This window comes from Protobothrops mucrosquamatus, unplaced genomic scaffold, assembly GCF_001527695.2.
Source record: "Protobothrops mucrosquamatus isolate PMUCROS unplaced genomic scaffold, P.Mucros_1.0 scaffold6493, whole genome shotgun sequence".
NCBI classification, from domain to species: domain Eukaryota; kingdom Metazoa; phylum Chordata; class Lepidosauria; order Squamata; family Viperidae; genus Protobothrops; species Protobothrops mucrosquamatus.
The window spans coordinates 5,136-25,168 of NW_015392317.1; the positions used below are offsets into that span (position 1 = coordinate 5,136).

The following is a 20,033-nucleotide window of genomic DNA, read 5'->3' on the forward strand; positions in this document are numbered from 1 at the left end:
AATGATCTCTGGAGGGCCCGGGACAGAGGTTACTCCTCTGTCCTTGTTCTTTTGGACCTCTCAGCGGCTTTTGATACCGTAGACCACGGTATCATGCTGCGGCGTCTCGGTGGGTTAGGAGTGGGAGGCACCGTTATGCGGTGGTTCTCCTCCTTCCTCACCGACCGTACGCAGTCTGTATTGGCAGGGGGACAGAGGTTGACTCCTAGACCCCTAACTTGTAGGGTGCCTCAGGGGTCGGTCCTCTCTCCCCTTTTGTTCAATATTTATGTAAAGCCGCTGGGGGAGATCATTCGTGGCTTTGGGGTGGATTTCCATCAGTACGCTGATGATACTCAGCTGTACATCTCCACCCCAGGCCACCCCAACGATGCCCTTGACGTGATGGCCCATTGCCTGGAGGCCGTACGGGTCTGGATGGGGAGGAACAGACTCAGGCTCAACCCTTCCAAGACCGAGTGGCTGTGGTTGCCGGCGCCTCGGCATAGTCAGCTGACTCCATCGCTGACTATAGGGGGCGAACTTTTGGCCCCCTCAGAGAGGGCGCGCAACTTGGGAGTCCTCCTGGATCCACGGCTGACATTGGATGACCATTTGTCGGCCGTGACCAGGGGGACGTTTTATCAGGTTCGCCTGATTCACCAGTTGCGACCTTTTCTGGACCGGGACGCCTTGCGCACAGTCACTCATGCTCTCGTCACCTCCCGCCTGGACTATTGCAACGCTCTCTACATGGGGCTCCCTTTGAGGAGGACCCGGAGGCTTCAACTGGTCCAGAATGCGGCCGCGCGGGCGGTGTTGGGAGGGACTCGTCGCTCCCATGTAACACCGCTGCTGCGCGAGCTGCACTGGTTGCCAGTGGCCTTCCGGGTGCGCTTTAAGGTGTTAGTTACCACCTTTAAAGCGCTCCATGGCATCGGACCTGGTTATCTCCGAGACTGCCTTCTGCCACAGATTCCCTCCCATAGACCGGTACGCTCCCACAGAGTGAGTCTCCTCAGGGTGCCGTCGGCCAAGCAATGTCGGCTGGCGACCCCCAGGGGGAGGGCCTTCTCTGTGGGTGCCCCCACCCTCTGGAACGAACTACCCCCCGAGATCCGGACGATTCCGGATCTCCTTACTTTCCGCCGCGCCCTCAANAACATGGTTCATGTAACCTGATACAATTGAAAGTCCAAGTTTTTGAGCCTGAACATGAAAAAATGCCTGAAGTCTTGTTCCAGCTTTTGCTTCGCTTGTATTACGAGCATTATATTCAAAGCAGTTTGAAAACATCAGCTCAACATCCTCAATGAATTCCGCTGCAAGGAAAAATAAATAAATATGCCTTTATAGTCTTTAAAAGCAATGATTTCTAAACAAAGAATTTATCTGTGAAATTGCAGTTGCTTCTATGAGAGCTAATCCAATATAGTGGTTAAGGACCGGAGACCTGTTTTTTTTAACCTGAATACCATTCTTATTGCCAGCAGTTCTCCCAGTCCAAAGAACCTCACAGATTGGAATTGGAAGGGGAGATCACAATCTTTCTCTCAGAATAAGACAGCATAAATATGACAGAGACACAATGCATTCTAATATTTTATGTAAATGTTAATTGTGTTTAGATAGGTATGTCCCAGGGTAGGGGTCGGCAAACTTAAAACACTCAAAGAGCCACTTGGACCCGTTTCCCACAGAAAACACTGGGAGCCGCAAAACTCGCATGTGCGCGCGCCGGAGGGTGGTGGTGGCTTGAATTAATTAAAAAGAAATAGAGGCTGCTGTGCATGAGTTCTCTCTCTCTCTTTCTTTCCCCCCTCCTCTCTCTCCCTCTCTGATCTTCTGCTCACCTGGCAAGCTGGCTTCATGCTGTTCTCCAACAAGCTGGCACACATTCTTATTGGGCTGGCTCTCTCCTGCCCTTGGTCTGCCAGTCCTCTTCCCCCACTGTGTGTGTGTGTGTGTGTGTGTGTGAGAGAGAGAGAGAGAGAGAGAGAGAGAAATATGCTTTCTGCTGCTTCCTGCGGAGACACAGCAAAGACAGGAGCCCCGCCCAATAAGCTTGTCGGAGAATAGTGTGAGGCCACTCTCTTTTTCATACACACACACACACACACACACACACACACAGAGAGAGAGAGAGAGAGAGAGAGAGAGAGAGAGAGAGAGAGAGAGAGAGAGAGAGAGAGAGAGAGAGAGAGAGAGAGAGAGAGAAGGGAAGCAAAAGTGCCTCTCTCTGTCTCTGTCTCTCTCTCTCTGCAAATGGCGGAGGACTGGGAGACGCAGGAAAAGGCTCAAAGAGCCACATGCGGCTCCGTAGCCACAGGTTGCCGACCCGTGTCCCAGGGGAATGCTGTGTTTCTGATTCAAAAGGGAAAATATACTCCAGCCTCCCATGACCCAAGGAAAAAAATGCAGCTGCTTAAAGGAGCTGCTGGTGTAAGGAGTAACTGTGCACTTCAAAACAAACGTTTCCTTTTGAATCTGAAGCACTGCAGAGCCCTAGACCTATTCCAGTGTTATTTTCTATATTTATTATCCAAAGCTTCTGATTATTTAAATTATATTGTTTTAAACATTGTTAAATTATTTAGTCAACATTACTTACAGGCTACTTTGTATTCACATTTGTTCACTTTTTCACGGATTATGTTTAAAGCGATGGGCTTTTTGATTATATCGTAGTAGTCTGGTACCTGTACGTTGTAAAATAAAAAAAATAAATAAAGGATAATTTCATACAAAACAAAACTATTTTTTCTTCAATCCTAGGCAAGTCCTTTGCTTCCAAGCATTTGGTCCTGCTTCCTTGGTATGAAGAATGAAATCCATATAAATATATTTGACATAAATTAGTTTTCAGATTGTGAGGAAGAGAATTATAGCAGTGCTTAAACACAAAAGTTTGTGAACGCATTTGAATTTTGAATATTTCTGTCTAAATATGATTTAAAACATCTCTTCTCCACAGATCCTAAAACTACACAGAGAGAACCCAATTAAGCAAATGAATCTAAAACATTGTATTTGTTCATTATTCACTGAGGAAAAGGACTCAAAACTACATATTTCTATGTGGCAAAAATATGTGAATCTCTAGGATTATCAATTCAGTTGAAGGGGAAATTAATCAGGTGTTTCTATGAGATGACAATCGGGTTTGAGTGTGAGAGATCCTGCCTAAAGAACAGAATCCTGGGAATTCACTATTAAGATCTAATCTCAACACAGTGTATCATGGATTGAACAAAGAAGATTCCTGAGGACCTCTGAAAAATAATGGTTCATGCTCACCAGGCTGGAAAAAGTTACAAAACTATTTCTAAAAAATTTGGACTCCACAACTCCACTGTCAACATCAGTATTTCCCTCCCCAGGAGTGGTCAGCCAACCAAAACCATCTCAAGACCAAGGTATGTAATACTCCAGGGCGTCTTAAAAAACATTTCTAAACCAAACAGTAACAAAGCCTCATCCTACTTTGTCTTTTTAAATCCACTGAATTCAGCTAACCATTTTGGTGAGGGTGAGCAATATTATTTAGCTGATTTAAAAAACACTACAGATTAATTAGTTCTGCATCCATACAACCCATCAAAGCTAGCCTGTTACTGATTATATAATCTAACAGCATATTGGTTATTTTTCAATTAGCACATATTGTTGTTAATTGCGAAGTCGTGTCCGACCCATCGCAACCCCATGGACAACGTTCCTCCAGGTCTTCCTGTCCTCTACCATCTTCTGGAGTCCATTTAAGCTCACGCCTACTGCTTCAGTGACTCCATCCAGCCACCTCATTCTCTGTCGTCCCCTTCTTCTATTGCCCTCAATCTTTCCCAACATTAGGCCCTTCTCCAGTGAGTCCTTCCTTCTCATTAGGTGGCCAAAGTATTTGAGTTTCAACTTCAGGATCTGGCCTTCTAAAGAGCAGTCGGGGTTGATTTCTTCTAGGACTGACCGGTTTGAACTACTTGCAGTCCAAGGGACTTGCAGGAGTCTTCTCCAGCACCATAGTTCAAAGGCCTCAATTCTTTGTCGCTCAGCCTTTCTTATGGTCCAACTTTCACATCCATACATTGCAACTGGAAAAACCATGGCCTTGACTATACGCGCTTTTGTTGGCAGGGTGATGTCTCTGCTTTTTAGTATGCTGTCTAGATTTGCCGTAGCTTTCCTCCCCAGGAGCAAGCGTCTTTTAATTTCTTGGCTGCAGTCCCCATCTGCGGTGATCTTGGAGCCCAGGAAAATAAAATCTGTCACTACCTCCATTTCTTCCCCATCTACAGTATTTGCCAGGAATTGAGAGGGCCGGATGCCATGATTTTGGTTTTCTTAATGTTGACTTTCAAGCCAACTTTTGCACTCTCTTTCTTCACCCGCATCAAGAGGCTCTTTAGTTCCTCTTCACTTTCTGCCATTAGAGTGGTATCATCTGCATATCTTAGATTGTTGATATTTCTCCCGGCAATCTTAATTCCAACTTTTGATTCATCTAGCCCTGCCTTTCTCATGATGTGCTCTGCATATAAGTTAAATAGGCAGGGCGACAGTATACAGCCTTGCCGGATTCTTTTCCCAATTTTGAACCAATCAGTGGTTCTGTGTCCAGTTCTCACTGTTGCTTCTTGACCCGCATATAGGTTTCTCAAGAGACAAATAAGATGGTCTGGTACTCCCATCTCTTTAAGAACTTGCCACAATTTGTTGTGATCCACACAATCAAAGGCTTTAGCATAGTCAATGAAGCAGAAGTAGATGTTTTTCTGGAACTCCCTAGCTTTCTCCATGATCCAGCGTATGNAGTATGATAATCAAGAAATTTACAAGGTTTTAAATTTGTCTATGCGAGGCCTATTTCTAATTTATTATTTTTATTTGTTTGCAATTTTCCTTCCCTGTATAACTTATTTATGAAGATCAGATTTCATTAACATTTAGTCATTTTTCCTCCTTGTGATTATTTCCAATATACATTCAAGTTAATTATTTTAATACTCTGAAATTCTTCTTCTTCTTTCTTCTTTCTTCTTCTTCTTCTTCTTCTTCTTCTTCTTCTTCTTCTTCTTCTTCTTCTTCTTCTTCTTCTTCTTCTTCTTCTTCTTCTTCTTCTTCTTCTTCTTCTTCTTCTTCTTCTTCTTCTTCTTCTTGCTCCTCCTTCCTTCCTTCCTTCCTTCCTTCCTTCCTTCCTTCCTTCATCACTTTAGCCACTGTCTATCTACTGTAGGATGAAGGCATCTTCCACATGTTTCCAACCTATACAACCCTGAGCTTTCTTTTGCCAATTGGGCCCGCAATACTTGCTGATGTTGTTGATCCATCTTGTTTTAGGTCTCTTTCGTGGACACTTTTTATCAAGTGGGATCCATTCTATGACTGCCTTGGTCCACCTGCCATCAGTTCTTCTTGCTATGTGACCAGCCCATTTCCAATTCCATTCTTTTACTCTCTTGATGATATTTACCTGTATTTTGGAAACCAATTTCATAAAAGGCCAACTGTCATCATGTCGCACCAGTTCTACAACAAGCTGCTCAAAAGCAGATAATTCATGTACTCCACCCTGACGCCCTGAGGTCCTCCGATTCAGTGGCACTTGAGAAGGTTCTGAAATAATAGGATCACATATGAACATCAAAAAAAGACAAATGTAGAGAAAGTAGAAATTTTTTTCATATATCCACCTTTATAAACTTGTTCAGGTCTTTGGCCTACAGATAGTCTTTGCTTAATGATGGAAATTAGGAATGGCAATCCTGTCACTAAGCAATGCAATCATTAAATGTAACATCACATGACTGACTTATAACAGCAGTTGCAGCCATTCCAGTTGTCATTGTTAGATGAATTCTGTGTGCACAGTTTCTGTGATCACTATTTGCAACCTCCTATTGGTTTCCCAATTGACTTTGCTTGTCAAAAGCCAGTAGTGAAGGTTGAAAATGGTAATCACATGACCATGGAACACTGCGCTGTCATAATTGTGAGTTGGTTCTCAAGTGCCCAAATTATAATCATATGATCACAGGAACACTGAAAGCCAAATTATAAGGATCATAAAATCCCACATTTAGCACTGTTGTAACTTAGAACAGTTGCTGAATGCATGGTTACTAAATGAGTATACTAAGGATAATTGTATAGTATTCATTTATTACTTGCTTCCACAATGGCAGATATAACTCAATCCCAAGTGTTTCAGCCAAATAAGGTGAATTAAAAGAGACTTCATTTACCAATCTCCCATACCTATTTATACAACTAGACTCCATATTACCAAAATTGGAATACAAGAAAGAAAAAATACTTTTTTATAATTCCCTATTGTAATAAGTAGAAATAAATTGTTCTGAGCCTGGCTTGTTCCATTTTATGAAGAAAAACATGTTCAGGAAACATAGTTGTACTGGCACTTGTGCTAACTCATTTCAATTCAAGCTGTTTGTAAAATTCACAAAAGTTGATTCAAACACAGCTCACTCTTTCAACAAAGGTAGTTTCACCAATCAATGGTTTCTGTAGCAAATCACAATGTCATCATATAAATATTATCAACTGTCCACCCTGAGAGAAACTCATGTCACCAATTTACAATGTTTTATTTAGGCATTTTCAACTATAATTGCTATTCCAAGCATTTTCTGATCCTGATTTGTTTGCTTTCAATATATTATGTTGAATATTATGAGGCTGGCTAATCAATAAGCATAAAAAATAATCTCAATTGAAACAATTCAGTTAAGAATTCTCCTTCTATTCAAGCTACCCCAAATCAAACTAAGAAAGCATTCTACAGAATTGCCATAAATAATTTTATGCTTGCAAATTCACCAATTAACTGTCTTCTGTTCTTAATAATGGAAAGCAGCATTAGACTACTTCACTAAACAACCAAGTGACACTAAATATGAACTAAATTTATTCTGGCAGTCAATTTTATTTTAAAGGTTCGATGTACCTGTAGACTGACGTTTCCTACCCCTTTTGGGGGGATCTGTATCTTGTGATTTTTTCCCCACTGATATTGGAGAGCTTTTCTCTTTCCTTAAATTCATCTCATCAATAATTCTGAAGCCAAGGGAACCAGAAGAACTACTCTCTGGAGTAGAGTCTGTTGTCTTTGTTCCTCTACGTTGTCTTCGATGGCTGGTCAACTCTATAAATGCCTCTGCCTTCAGCATTTCTTGATTATGGCGAGTAATACGACTACTAAGTCGTAATGTTTTTGTCACTGATGGAGGAGCAGATTTTGTTTTTCTAATGTTCTTTCCAAGAGCTTTATATGAAGAGCCATTTTGCTTAGGTGTATTCTGCTGACTGCGAGAGTTGTATCTTCCAGTATTCAGTTGATTACTAGCAAGCTTTGGGGCTCTTGTTCTTAAAGTAAGTTTTACTTGAGGCTTCCCCAATTTGGATAAGCTGTAAGAAGTTAGAGAATTATAAATGTTTGTGATACAAATATTTTTATTCTGTTTTATTCTTTGAACTTGTGAATTCAGCACTAAATGGAAAAAGTAAGATACATTCAGTCAGATTTCTTAAGTGTGTATATACAAACAGGACCCTGCAGTACAGAAATTCCATTCTAGAATCATCAGCTATGGTATTACTTCTGATTCCAAAGTGCACAAATGAGGGTTTTCAAAGATGGTAATGTTAGTACAAGGACATTCCAAAATGGATATTAGTATTTCTTTACATAACCTGGTCTCAATTAATACAAGAGTTTAAAATATGATAAGCAATTGTCAATGAAAAAGTTTAAAATCTAGCAAGATATTTTTCTAGTTAAAAGTTCCAGTCAGTCTCAACTTTTTTAATTAACTGGAAATTCTAAACAAATTTACATGAAGCCTGAAGTGCAGTATAATGGACTACTTTAAATTGGTGTTTTCTGGAATATGGATGAATTACAAGCTGTCTCTGGCATATTAATACTATCAGTTAGAGAACAGTAAAGTACTACCAGATCTTCAGTCACAACTCTAGATCTAGAAGAATGTGCAATCAGAAGTAGTCCATCTTTCTGGCTAAATGATGAAACCAAAACTAAAGCTATGAATAGATAAATGGATAGCTACTATATTCAAGTATAATGCAATTTTCTCCAGCTCTTCCTCTTCTATTCTGCTGTCTCCACATCCACTCCCCAGACTTTTTTGTCTTTCTTATTGACAATTGTTAAATCTGTTATGTGGCAGGGGGTTGTTTGTTTGTTTGAATTCTAAAATTCCAGAGCACTTTAGCATCTTCATTTTGCATTTTTCTATTGTATGATCCCACCAGTTCTTGCTTGCAGGCAAATGATATTTCTTGCAGATATCCCAATGGACCATTGTTACTACTTTGTCATGTGGTTGTTTGTAGTCACTCTGTGAAACTAATATAACTAATATCTCTTGCTTATGTCTCCAAGTCTCAAGATTTGTATCCCTAGAAAGAAAACTAGAGAATACTGGAAGTCTGTATGCAGCTTCTGCACATTTCTAACTTAGTTTTGGATTTACCTTTTCTCATCTTCTTGAGAATCAGAATTGTCAATATTCTCATCCTCTTCTTCCTCTTCATAATCATCTTCACTTTGCTCAATTTCCTCATAACTAGTTTCATCTTCTTCTTTAATTTGTTCTATAGCCTCTTCATCACTTTCCACAGAAGTTCTCTGTCTGGATGAAAGCCGCCTAGAGCGCTGCTTAGGTCGACATTCCGGACAAAACCAGTCTCCGTCAGGAACAGCCTCGAAGAGAGCCAGAATGTATTACTGAAATGTTTTTTGCTACTTAAGATCAGAAATAATTTTTAAACTTTCAAAGCAAATACTTCAAATTACCTTAAGCTTTGGTCTTATACAGTAGATATGATAGCCTCGATCACAGCCATCACAAAGCACCATGCTTTCAGCATCCCCTTTCTTTCTACACATTTTGCACCGAGTATTTAAAATAGACTTAGACCAGATTACGCTTCGCTCCAGTGTTGAGAGATGAAGGAAGATCTGAGAGAGGCTAGCAGAAGAAAGAAGTGATTCTCGCCAGCGATCCAAGATGGTTTTGTGTGAACGGCCACCATCACTGCCATCTTCAAATAAAGAAAACAAATAATATCATGCTATTATTATCCTACTTATTATGGAGTGAAACATCTGTGTTCTAATACTACTTCCATAGCACAAAATATGCAGAATAATCAACCTTGTTTAAAAGTATATTCATTTTTGTAAATCTTAATATAGACTCTTTTTTCAGAGTGTTAAATGAACTAAATGGAGTCATTTAATAGATATGAATATTTGGTATTCAAAAAAGTTTTAGAAAACATCAAAAGCTAAACTCGATGGTAGGTAGGAAAAAATCATCATATAAATGAGAAATGAGAAATTGGTTCATGATCAGACAATAGAGGATAAGTATAATTATAAGCAGCATACTGTTAGTAGTTTCTCTGTGATCCTACTTCAGCTTTAATTTTCACAGAAGTTGTTATTCAAAGAAACTATTTTTAAAATAATTAATAAAATTACAAAATATAATATAAATAACTCCTATAATATTATGAACGTGTATACTGGATGGATGGCTTAGATTAGAATAATTAGGTGGACATAGCAAGTTATCTGGTGTAATAAAAATTTGTAAATTTACTCCAGTGGCTTTTGATTGCAATAGTTCTCTTCAGTAGTACAGACTAAAAATATTCTCATTGTTCTAAATAAACACACATACTGTACTAGTTTTTTCTCCAATAATTTATCTATAGCAGATCATTGATGATATACCTGCTTACTCCCTACAATCCAGAATATTAATTCATCTGCACATAAACAAATTCAACTTCAAAGATTACCAGTTACTATTTAAACTACAATGTCTCTTTTCTTACTTGTAGTGTCAAAAGAATTAGATAAATAATTCATCTGCATGTAAGTTTTTTACATATGAAAAACTAATCAATGAGAGGGGCAATATGATTTCAAATGCCAGTTTGTTGAAAGATAAAAAAAATGGCAAAGGATCATTCTTCTACAAATTATTTAAAATGCACTCTGTGGCTACAATAAGGTCAAACAAAATATAACTGGTCTAGCGGCATGACAAATCTGTATTAATGCCCCAAATTAATGACAGATTAAAGAATAGTGACCAAATTGAAGCTGCCCAGAAAAAAAGAAAAGCTGCCATTTCTTTTGGATATAATCTCACTTCTTTGAAATAATCATGTTCTTGTTAGGTCATCAAACAGCTGTGTCTAACACAACATTTACCTTATTAATGCCAGACACATTTGTTTTTGAAGAAGGCAATTCCAGCTTGTCCCGTTGCCTTAGTTATAAAGCTGGATAACTGCCATGCACTTTGTAGAAAGCAATATTTTGGAAAAATATTTCATATATAGATTGTAATTTTGAGCATGTTTTTAAATGCAAGAAAATCTATGGTTTACCATATTTATTCTGATCTTCTTCTGTCTTCCTCCTTTTATCACCTTTTTGGTCTCTTTTATTTTCTTCTGCATCACCTAGTTATTTCAAGTTTATTTGGAAACAGAAGAGAACCTTTCACTAGCATAGCCTATTTTTCCAAAAATAAGATTCCATTGCTATAGGAACCAGGACCATTGGGGTGGGGAGGAGAAATGGGAAATAAAAGAGTGTGCCTAAAAATTGACTTTGTCTTTCACTATAGCAATGTGTATTATCAAAATTATTGTGAATTTTGCAGTTTTACAAACGTTTTCAGTACTCCATTGGGTATATCATGTTTTGCCTCTGTATCCAAAGTTATATCAGAACAAAAAATTAAAACAAATTGTTCATGCTGAGAATGCATGTCTTGCATTTCTATCATTCAATATTCAACATTTTAAAGCCGGGCGGCTACACTTTGCTCAGTCTTACAAAGTGAGGCTTACAAAATCTTACAAAGTGAGGCAATAAAATGATTTTTCTGATCTCAGCATGGTCAGAATACACACACAATCCATTCATCCTTTTTTGACAGGATTATGATCATGTGTATTAGGGTCATGTAAAATATACACATTCAGTATAATACATCCCATATTACAGTGTATTTTTTTCCTGAAATTGGAAATGTCAATGGAGATTCTCAGTCATCCATGTCATGGTTGTTCCAAAGCTACTTTTTCAGAAGGCAACTGGACTTTCTTTATTTTTCCTTGAAGACGTTTCGCTTTTCATCCAAGAAACTTCTTGGATGAGAAGTGAAATGTCTTCAAGTAAAACAAAGAAAGTCCAATTGCCTTTTGAAAAAGCATCTTTGGGACACCTGAAAATGGGACAAATTAAAGAGTTCCATTCCACATTGTTTCAAGTATTTTTCAATGTCCAGTGATTATCTTCTTTTTCTAAATTTCTCAAACTATAGAGACTTAGAAATTGTATTTGTAGACACAAGGCATATGATTACAGGCTAACATTACTATTCTTTTCAGTAGCCTTGGTTCCATAAATTTTCAGAATAACCTTCGATCCTTCTAGAAAGTTAGTGTGGAGGGCCTATGTTTGGCTTATAGATCTGTCCCAGAATTTGCTGCTATAATATAATAATAATGCCATAGCAGCAATTGGGTGACAGGAGGGGATAATGATCCTCTTTAAAAACAAAAAACAGACTTTTGATGCCTGAGCATTATTCTGTTAGAGGGACAAGAAATAGACATTCTGCAGCACATTAGCCTCATTAACCGTCTGGAGAGAAGGGTTTGGATTAATTTGAATTTCTATCCTTTTGCTAGAAGACAATCAAACACCATATAATATGTATTTGTGCTTGCGAAAGGAAGAGGATATAGAGTTAATCGGCCATGTGTCACTATAATTGTTGCTGAGGGAATTGTTGGGGAATTCTGGGAGTTGAAGTCCACAAGTCTTAAAGCTACTGTAGCAATTGAGAATTCTATATACAGTACAGTATTTCCTAGTAGATTATCTAGCCTGTTCTCATATGTGATGGTTATATTAAACTAAACTGAGTAATTTATTTTAAGTCAGGTTAAGAGGAAAGTATTTTTACTTTTGTTTCTGATTAGCAAGTATGAGAAGATGCTACAAATTGAAAGACTGAAGGCAAAAGGAGAAGGAGAGTGAAGATGAGATGATTATATAGTGTCTCAACATGATGAACATGAATTTGGGCAAACTCTGGGAGACAGTGAGGACAGGGAAGCCTGGCATGCTATGGTCCATGGAGTCATGACTTAGCAATTGAACAACAAGCTTCAAGTGTGCTTCATTATTGTTCCTATTTATTACAGGGGTTTTCAAATCCCTTTTAAGATAATCTATTTCACCAGTTTTTCTGAAGAATCTCTGTAAAATCTACTTCTGTGGACCTAGGATGAAAAGTACAGAAGTAAAGCGTGCTTAGAGTTCCCTTTTTGCTAATTTCATGTATGACCTTTGCACACATGTTCAGTCACTTGTCTCTAAAATACAATGACAATTTTAAACTCCAACTTACTTACTTCCCAATTTTAATGAATTGTTTAATACATCTGCTATGCAATTTGTTAATGTATCTGTTTGATCCAAATTACTTTTTCCTTCATAAATCAACAGAGTTCCAGAAGTAGACACTTACCAAGTGGGGCTTTGAGAAATTTGCGTTCAATTCCTTGCTGTATCTGAAGCAATGCCAATGCCAAATAATGTACAGTATTATTCATAGGCTGTGGAGTACTCGTATTAGTTGAAGTAGTACTTCGAGATTCAAGTTTTAATCCTATCAATCTAAAATAAAGTTTAAAATTGGTCAATAACTTAAAACCATGTATTTATTGTATCTGCTATTTATTTATTGTGTTTATCTATTGCCATGTTCAACAAAAATAATCCTGATAGGTTATAATATAAAATCAATATAAAAACATAAAGACCAGGAAAAGCACAAATACCGTAACTATAAAACAGTAAGCATGATAGTGATTATACATTCCCCAGAGGCCCTGTGGAACACCTGCCTTTAACGTTTCTAGGTCCTCAACAATGAGAGTGCCAAACTAATTGCAAGGAGAAACATAATTCTACACTACTATGGGACAGCAACATAGAAATACTGCCTGCAACCTCTGCCCCCCTTCAGCTCATCTATATGGCAAGACCCAATGAATAAGAATGATCAGGATAAGAATTCATGAATTTGCATTCTGCTGAGTATAATTTATAACATTGCAATAAATACTTTATTAAGAAGCATCTATACATAAATCAACTTCAAAAACCTTGTTTGAACAGAATACAACTGTGAAATTCATTTATCACATTTATAAACTACCCATTTCATAGAGACTCTGAGTGATGTATTAATAGACATAAAAACATAAAAACCATATTTATATTCTAAAAGCAGGGAACAAAGCAGTACCAATGTGTTTTACACAATTCATCAAAAATGACACCAGAATTCTTGGTTCAGATGGTGTTTATAAAGTAATTAAAAGTAACTACTTAAAACTACATTCCCTTTCTCAAAAGGGAAAATTCTGAAAACATATAACCTTGTGATGTCTAATATGCCATCAAATGCAATATTGTGCTATGTACAAATCTCGGTAATATCAAGATTATAGCTCATCCATTTTAATGCTGTTAAAAATTCATAGTTTCTCTTTAATTATGACAGTTTCAGAAAATTGTTTAATCTTATGTCTCTACAGATAATTGTATAGCTTAGTTAACAAATTAATTATAATGACCACTGACCAACATAAGGACAGATTTAACCATAATTTCAACTGGATACTGTGAGCATTCTAGCCCAAGCTAAATCCAGAAACTGCCAGGGAATTCTTAGAAGCTTGGCACTTAAGAGAAATCAGCCATGAACAGGCACATAAACAACATTTACACACTATTCATAAGAGACAATAAAAAAGCTAAAAAGAAAACAAAAAGACTAGAACACCTTCTTGCCAGCAATCAATACCCAGATAAGCAAGGAATAACACTAGGATTAACACCAGACAATCAAGTTGCAAACAACAGGAACCACCAACTCAGACAAACAAGCAGTAAACAATGACCTAATCAAAGAATTACTAAGGAGAAAACAACACCCCACCCACCAAGTCTGAAAGAGTAAGCTACTGTCTATAAATAGAGAGCAAACCTAACTCCCTTTCAGCATGAATAGGTTACCTAGTTGGGTAACAAAACGTTTGCAAAAAAACATCGAAGCTCAGAATACATCAAGGACTCATTAGCATGCTTCACACAATCATTACTAGGGCTATGTTAAATGTTTGTTCATATATACAAATATTATACTTCCCAAAAAAAGATCCACCCCTTCACTGTATTAACTGTATTCAGAAATGTGATTACTGAATGACATAGCATCATGTCATTATCAGCTACAAAAGCTATCTTATATTAAGTCAGATCACTGGCCAATATCTTAACGTTTGGTGATTTTGTTCTCCAGTATTTAAGACAAGAATCTTATCTGGAATTTCCAATGATTTAGCTTGAGATCTTCTGCAAAAAATATTTGTAGTATACCATTGAACTATAGCTTTTTTGTTTTTAAGCAAATCAAAGAAAGGGGAAATAGTGGCAGGCAAGACATTTTCTCCTAAAAATAATCAAGCTTAAATGGTGTGTGTGTGTGTGCGTGTTTCTCAATGGTCTTTTAAGTTTAGATGCTGGTTTACTTTTATTATCAAAAGCAGAATTTATTGTTTTTTAAAAAAATGATAAATGGAAGGCTATCCTTTTCCTCCTTTCCCTCAGACCTCTTACCATATACTAAATTATTTATACAATCTTGGCTTATTGAATTATCTGTCCTCTTCTATCGAGTGGTGCCTTTGCACATCTCTTTTAATTCCATTTTGATGTTGTTTATTAAGTTAAGAATTACAATTTCATAAAATGTATATACTAAGTTTGATATTGTACAAAAATTGACAACTCAATATTGTGCAAATTAACAACAAAATACTTTTTCCCAATGTGTTTTAGGCTTTCTCTATTATGTGCACAAACTCTATTTAAAAAAAATCCAAAGAGAATACTGTCTGATTGTCAATATTTTCTAAGATTGCAAGATTATATCCTTTAATGAAACGGGTGGTTAGAGATGAAATGCAATTTATCCATTCAAATATTAATTAAAAAATAAAATATCTAGACAATAGCTATTACCTGTCTTTCGCAAGAATTCTTATTTGATTATCTATTACCATCTCTTCCACATTTTCATTAACAGATTTTATTACACCATTTTCTTTATTTTCTTCACTTAGTAGTTCATACTGCCCATTTTCTAAGGCTGCTTTCCAACTGTATCTGTCCATTACCTGTAAGTACAATTATATTTACTCAGGTATCTGTCATACAGAAAAACCTTTTTTTAAATTACATTTGCATTTTCAAGCAAATAAAAGTAGTGCTTTGAAAGAGTTCAGCAATTTCATAAGATACCATTCTTCATAAAAATTAAGGAGTCAAATACCTTAATGGAGCCCAATGTTCCTTGGAAAATTCTATCTTCAATGTCTAAGAGAAAGTCTCTAAGCCTTAATTCAAGTTGCTTTTCTGCAGATTTTTGGACTATATCATAGCCATTTTGTATTTTTCCACGTCCAAACTGTGGCTTGGCTTCATTCTGTGTTTTTTCTGTAACATTAAGAGATTATATAGAATGCCTTCATACTTGACCATAAATCTTTTATTTAATATTACTGTGAAAAATATTGTTTAATTATTCTGTATTAATAATATTGTAACAATATTTTGCAATAACAATGCTGCTGTATCCCACTGAAATACATTGTTCACTGAACTGAGTAAAGTGCCCACACTTTCTTCACAGTAACAAAGAACTGGCTCTTTAAGAGAGCATTTGAAGGTTAAAAGTCACAACTTAAGATTGTTTTTGATATCTCTTATTTTTATATTATTACTGTTACATTTCTGTTCAGATGGATATTTTATAGGATTTTAGTTGGATATTAGCTATCTAGAGCTCTTGGCCCTAGTGAAATATAAACAAAATCTAATATGTAGCAAAATCTTTGTAAAGTATAGAATGTTTTATATAGTCCTGGTAAGATTTTTGTATATTTGGTTAAAGAAGAGATTGCAAAATTCAGGAACCATACTGACAGTATTAACAAACTATGATTCATTTAAACTAAAATTATCTCAATTGTATGAATAAGAACAAATTCTACATGATATAAACTAAATAACCATAAAGCCTTCAATCATTAACATCTAGGAAGTTTACCTGAAGTATAGAATTTTTCAATAGGAAAACTACTAAACTGTTCACATATTCTGGATTTTTCCTGTAAAAGAACTTCCTTCAAGGCACTTTCCCTATATCCTCGGGAATTGAGAGCTTCTAGGAGTTGGTCAAACTGTTCCTGAGAACTGTAAAAGCACCACCTATTTGGCTTTTGTATTGGTTGTGATACATTTACAATAGCACTAGTATCCAAATCTTGGCACGTATTGGAGGTAGATTCTGTTGTCAAAGACTCTCCAGTTTTAACGACTATCTGAGATTTTTCTGAAATATGAGCCTGTACATTATTATGAAATGAAGATGGCCGAGGCAACAGCATGTCTTCTGTAAGACCAGAATAGTCTTCTTCCACAAATAGTCCTGGAATAGATGAAAAAAGCCAATAGCGTCGATATAAGCGGTCACGGCCCAAAGGAGAAATATTGGTGCAGACTGTAGCTTTCTGAATCTTTTCTATGAGTTCCTTTTCTTTATTTTGTTGTTCCTGTTTTAAAGCTGCCTCTTCTTCTGCAGTGAGCAGTTCACACTTATCATCAGTAGTCCCCACTTGTCTTGTAAAATCTTTAAAGCCATTCTGTCCTCCTTGCCCTAGAAAAAGTTGACAAAAAAAATTACAGATATGAGCACAGGACAAGCAGCTTAATTAAAAACCATTTGTATTTTTTTTACAGATTATAAAAAAGCAAACATTTCATGCAAAATATCCAACTTAAATTCTAAATTTATAATAGTGCTGATTGTTTGAATGAGGCAGAGAAAGTATAGAGAATGGCTACTGACATTCTCTCCAATCCTTTGATTACAACTCAGTTCTGGGTTACATGACAAAGAAAGGAGAATGATGGAGCTTAGACTGGAGAAATCAATAACATACTGAGACATTGCCCATTGGCTTCTCCCATGAAGCCACACTGGGAAAACTTCTATTTCTCTGCAGTTCCGGGCTGGAGCCAGCCCATTTTCAAACCAGGCATTTCTTCTGCCAGCTCTTCACTAAATAAAATGTCATTCCATTCTGTTTGTTTTCAGATATTTATTCTGCAGATGGACAAATTTATGTATAGAGTCCTGAGGAACTTTATATAATTTATTTCCAATATTCTATTTCAGAACAACAAAAAATTGTTTTGGAGGCAGCTGGTAAAGGTATTTTATATGAAGAGTTTTTTCTGCAAAGTGGCTCTGAGCTAAGACTGATTAATAGATCTGTCTGTCTGTCTGTCTGTCTGTCTGTCTGTCTGTCTGTCTGTCTGTCTATCTATCTATCTATTTATCTATCTATCTATCTATCTATCTATCTATCTATCTATCTATCTATCTATCTATCTATCTAATAAACTGACCATCTCCCTCACAGAGGAACTCTGGGCAGTGTAGAAGTAAAAGCTAAGTCCTTTTACAGGTAAATTTACTACTACAACTGGGACCAGAATTTCCATTGCAATCACAAGGTGAATCAGACCCAATTTTACAATAATTTTTACAGCAATCATTAAATGAATCACCATGGATGTACACAAAGAATAACATACTTTCTTTTTAATGGAACTACCAATTGCAGTGAAGTATACAACTTTACTTTTTCCCTAATATTGTATATTGTTTTGCCTTAGAAAACAATGCAATTATATGAGTCATACAATTTCAGATTAAATAAATCGGATAATAATCAGAGGGGGGAAAAGTGATGACACAGTAGAAGTATAAAAATATAAAAACAAGAATATAGTCTATTATATAAAATTATTCAACAGTATGCATATTTTACATATGAAGAAAAATTTAACACCACCAAACACCACATAACACCACCAAAAAGTAATGAAACAAAGTGGTGAGTAGCTTTAAATATCAAAGTTGATCAACATAATAACTGATTCATATAAATAAACCAAGCTGACTTTAACTTGGTGGAAAAGGAAGCAATGCTGAAGTTCCAATTGTACTCTTTCATTCCAATGACAACCTTAGAAATTGAGTCTGAGTCAATGAATTAAAGTTTAACAAATACCTTTTTTGTTATTTGGTGACGGGTTATCTTCTTCATCTGTCATGGCACCTACTTCTTGCTCCTTTGTTTCAACCCCCTTGCTGTCTGTACTTGTATCAAGCTCTTCTCGATCTTCATCGCTGATACTGTAGACAGAAAAATGGACAGGTTCAAAGAAAAGTAAATATCATAAAACAACATTTGATTGTGCCATCTATGTCTATATCACAAGAGAAAGGTGCTGCTATCCCCTAGGAATAGATTTTTAAGGAAAGGAAGTTTTCCAATGACTAAAGAATGAAATGTATTTGAATATTAGTAGCTCAGGTTGTAGTTGGGCTGTTGGTTTGAGCTCCGAGCTTGGCAATATGATTGCAAACGTTTCATTACCATTCAAGGAGAAATTATCAGTGCGCTTTGAATTGTGCTCATCTGTCAGAATACTGGCCCTTCAAAAGCTTTTTATGTGAAATCATAACCCTTCACAAGTGATCGGACGTCTCAGTAATGGCAGCCAGTCAATCAAACAATCCAAAACCAGACTATGACTCAGAAGCACCCGAACGAACAACACGAACGCTAATTTGCATCACACAGAGGGTACTTAACACCAAAGACTGCAGCCCAGCAACAATCATCCAAACAGCCCGAAATCAGACCATGACTCAGAAATATCCGAATAAATAACATTCATACCAATTTGCATCACATAAAAAGGTATTTAAAGGCCAGTGTTCTGATAGGCGAGCACAATTCAAAGCACACTGACAACATCTCCTTGAATGGTGATGAAACATTTGCAACCAAACTGCAAAGCTCGGAGCTCAAACCAACAGCCCAATGACTAAAGAATGTTCCACCTATAGTCTGATGATATACTAAAATAACTGTTATGGTGCATCTTCCTTTGAATATATACAATAAGTATGATTGAAGTAATTTGAAAAGGACTTGAAAGTAATTGGAAAGCTAAATTTATACTAATCCTATATAGCTCAAGGATTCCCAAACCAGGCCTCAGGATCCCCTGGGGTGTATAAATACAAAGAAATTCCAGTTGGGGGAAGCATGAGAATGTAATGCTTTTAAAAAGAAAATTATAGTTTGTTGTAGAAAGTGGTAGAACATTGTCAATATTTCAGGCACACTTATGACAATTTGGGAATGATCAGAATTGTTGAGTTTTGATTTGCAGTGGAGTAAGAATGTGTAAGACTGTGTAAGTAACAATAGTGAGCGTCAATACCAGTTCCTGTAAAACAATTTGCTTGCATCTGTTAAATTTATTTTTAATTTAATTATTACATTTATTTATAAATTTAACATGTGTATATTTTAATAACACCAGATGGCCATAGTTAAGAAAATACAATCAATACTCTATATTACATATGACTTCACTGTCAATTGCCTATTCAATTGTGTATAAAATGCCATTCAATTCTTAACAAGAGTGCTGTGGGTTCATATTATCTTGAATGACCCATTACAATAGAGTACAATAGAGTACTTGAAAGACAAGCCCAAGGAGTTCTGAAGTTCAGAAACTGAAATACATGGCATCCATTCTGCTGCAGCTGTTTGTCAGCCAAAGTATCAGAACCTTCTTAGGAACTGTTATTACATACAGCTAAGAAGGCATCTAGTGCAGGAGCAACTTCTTTGAAATTTGCTGAAAGCAATTGTGATGGTACTAAGTAACAATAGCAAAAAAATGTTGTTAGAAATTTTACATTTTGGAAATTCAATGAACTGTCACAATGATCTTACCAAAGATCTCATATGTCAAG

At 36.5% G+C, this 20,033-nt stretch overlaps 1 protein-coding gene across 1 annotated transcript; it reads right to left on the reverse strand.

Annotated features, from left to right (window-relative positions):
* Positions 1-1,121: 1,121 nt before the first annotated feature.
* Positions 1,122-18,393, reverse strand: LOC107300257 (bromodomain adjacent to zinc finger domain protein 1A-like; the record flags this gene model as incomplete). The annotated part of the gene is made up of 11 exons (XM_015829594.2): positions 18,265-18,393; positions 16,233-16,841; positions 15,456-15,619; positions 15,146-15,300; positions 12,582-12,730; positions 8,813-9,060; positions 8,490-8,719; positions 6,941-7,401; positions 5,447-5,589; positions 2,591-2,678; positions 1,122-1,301 (listed from the first exon to the last, which is right to left on the reverse strand). Coding segments are annotated over exons 1-11 (2,470 nt in total), but the record flags the coding sequence as incomplete, so codon positions are not given.
* Positions 18,394-20,033: the final 1,640 nt, after the last annotated feature.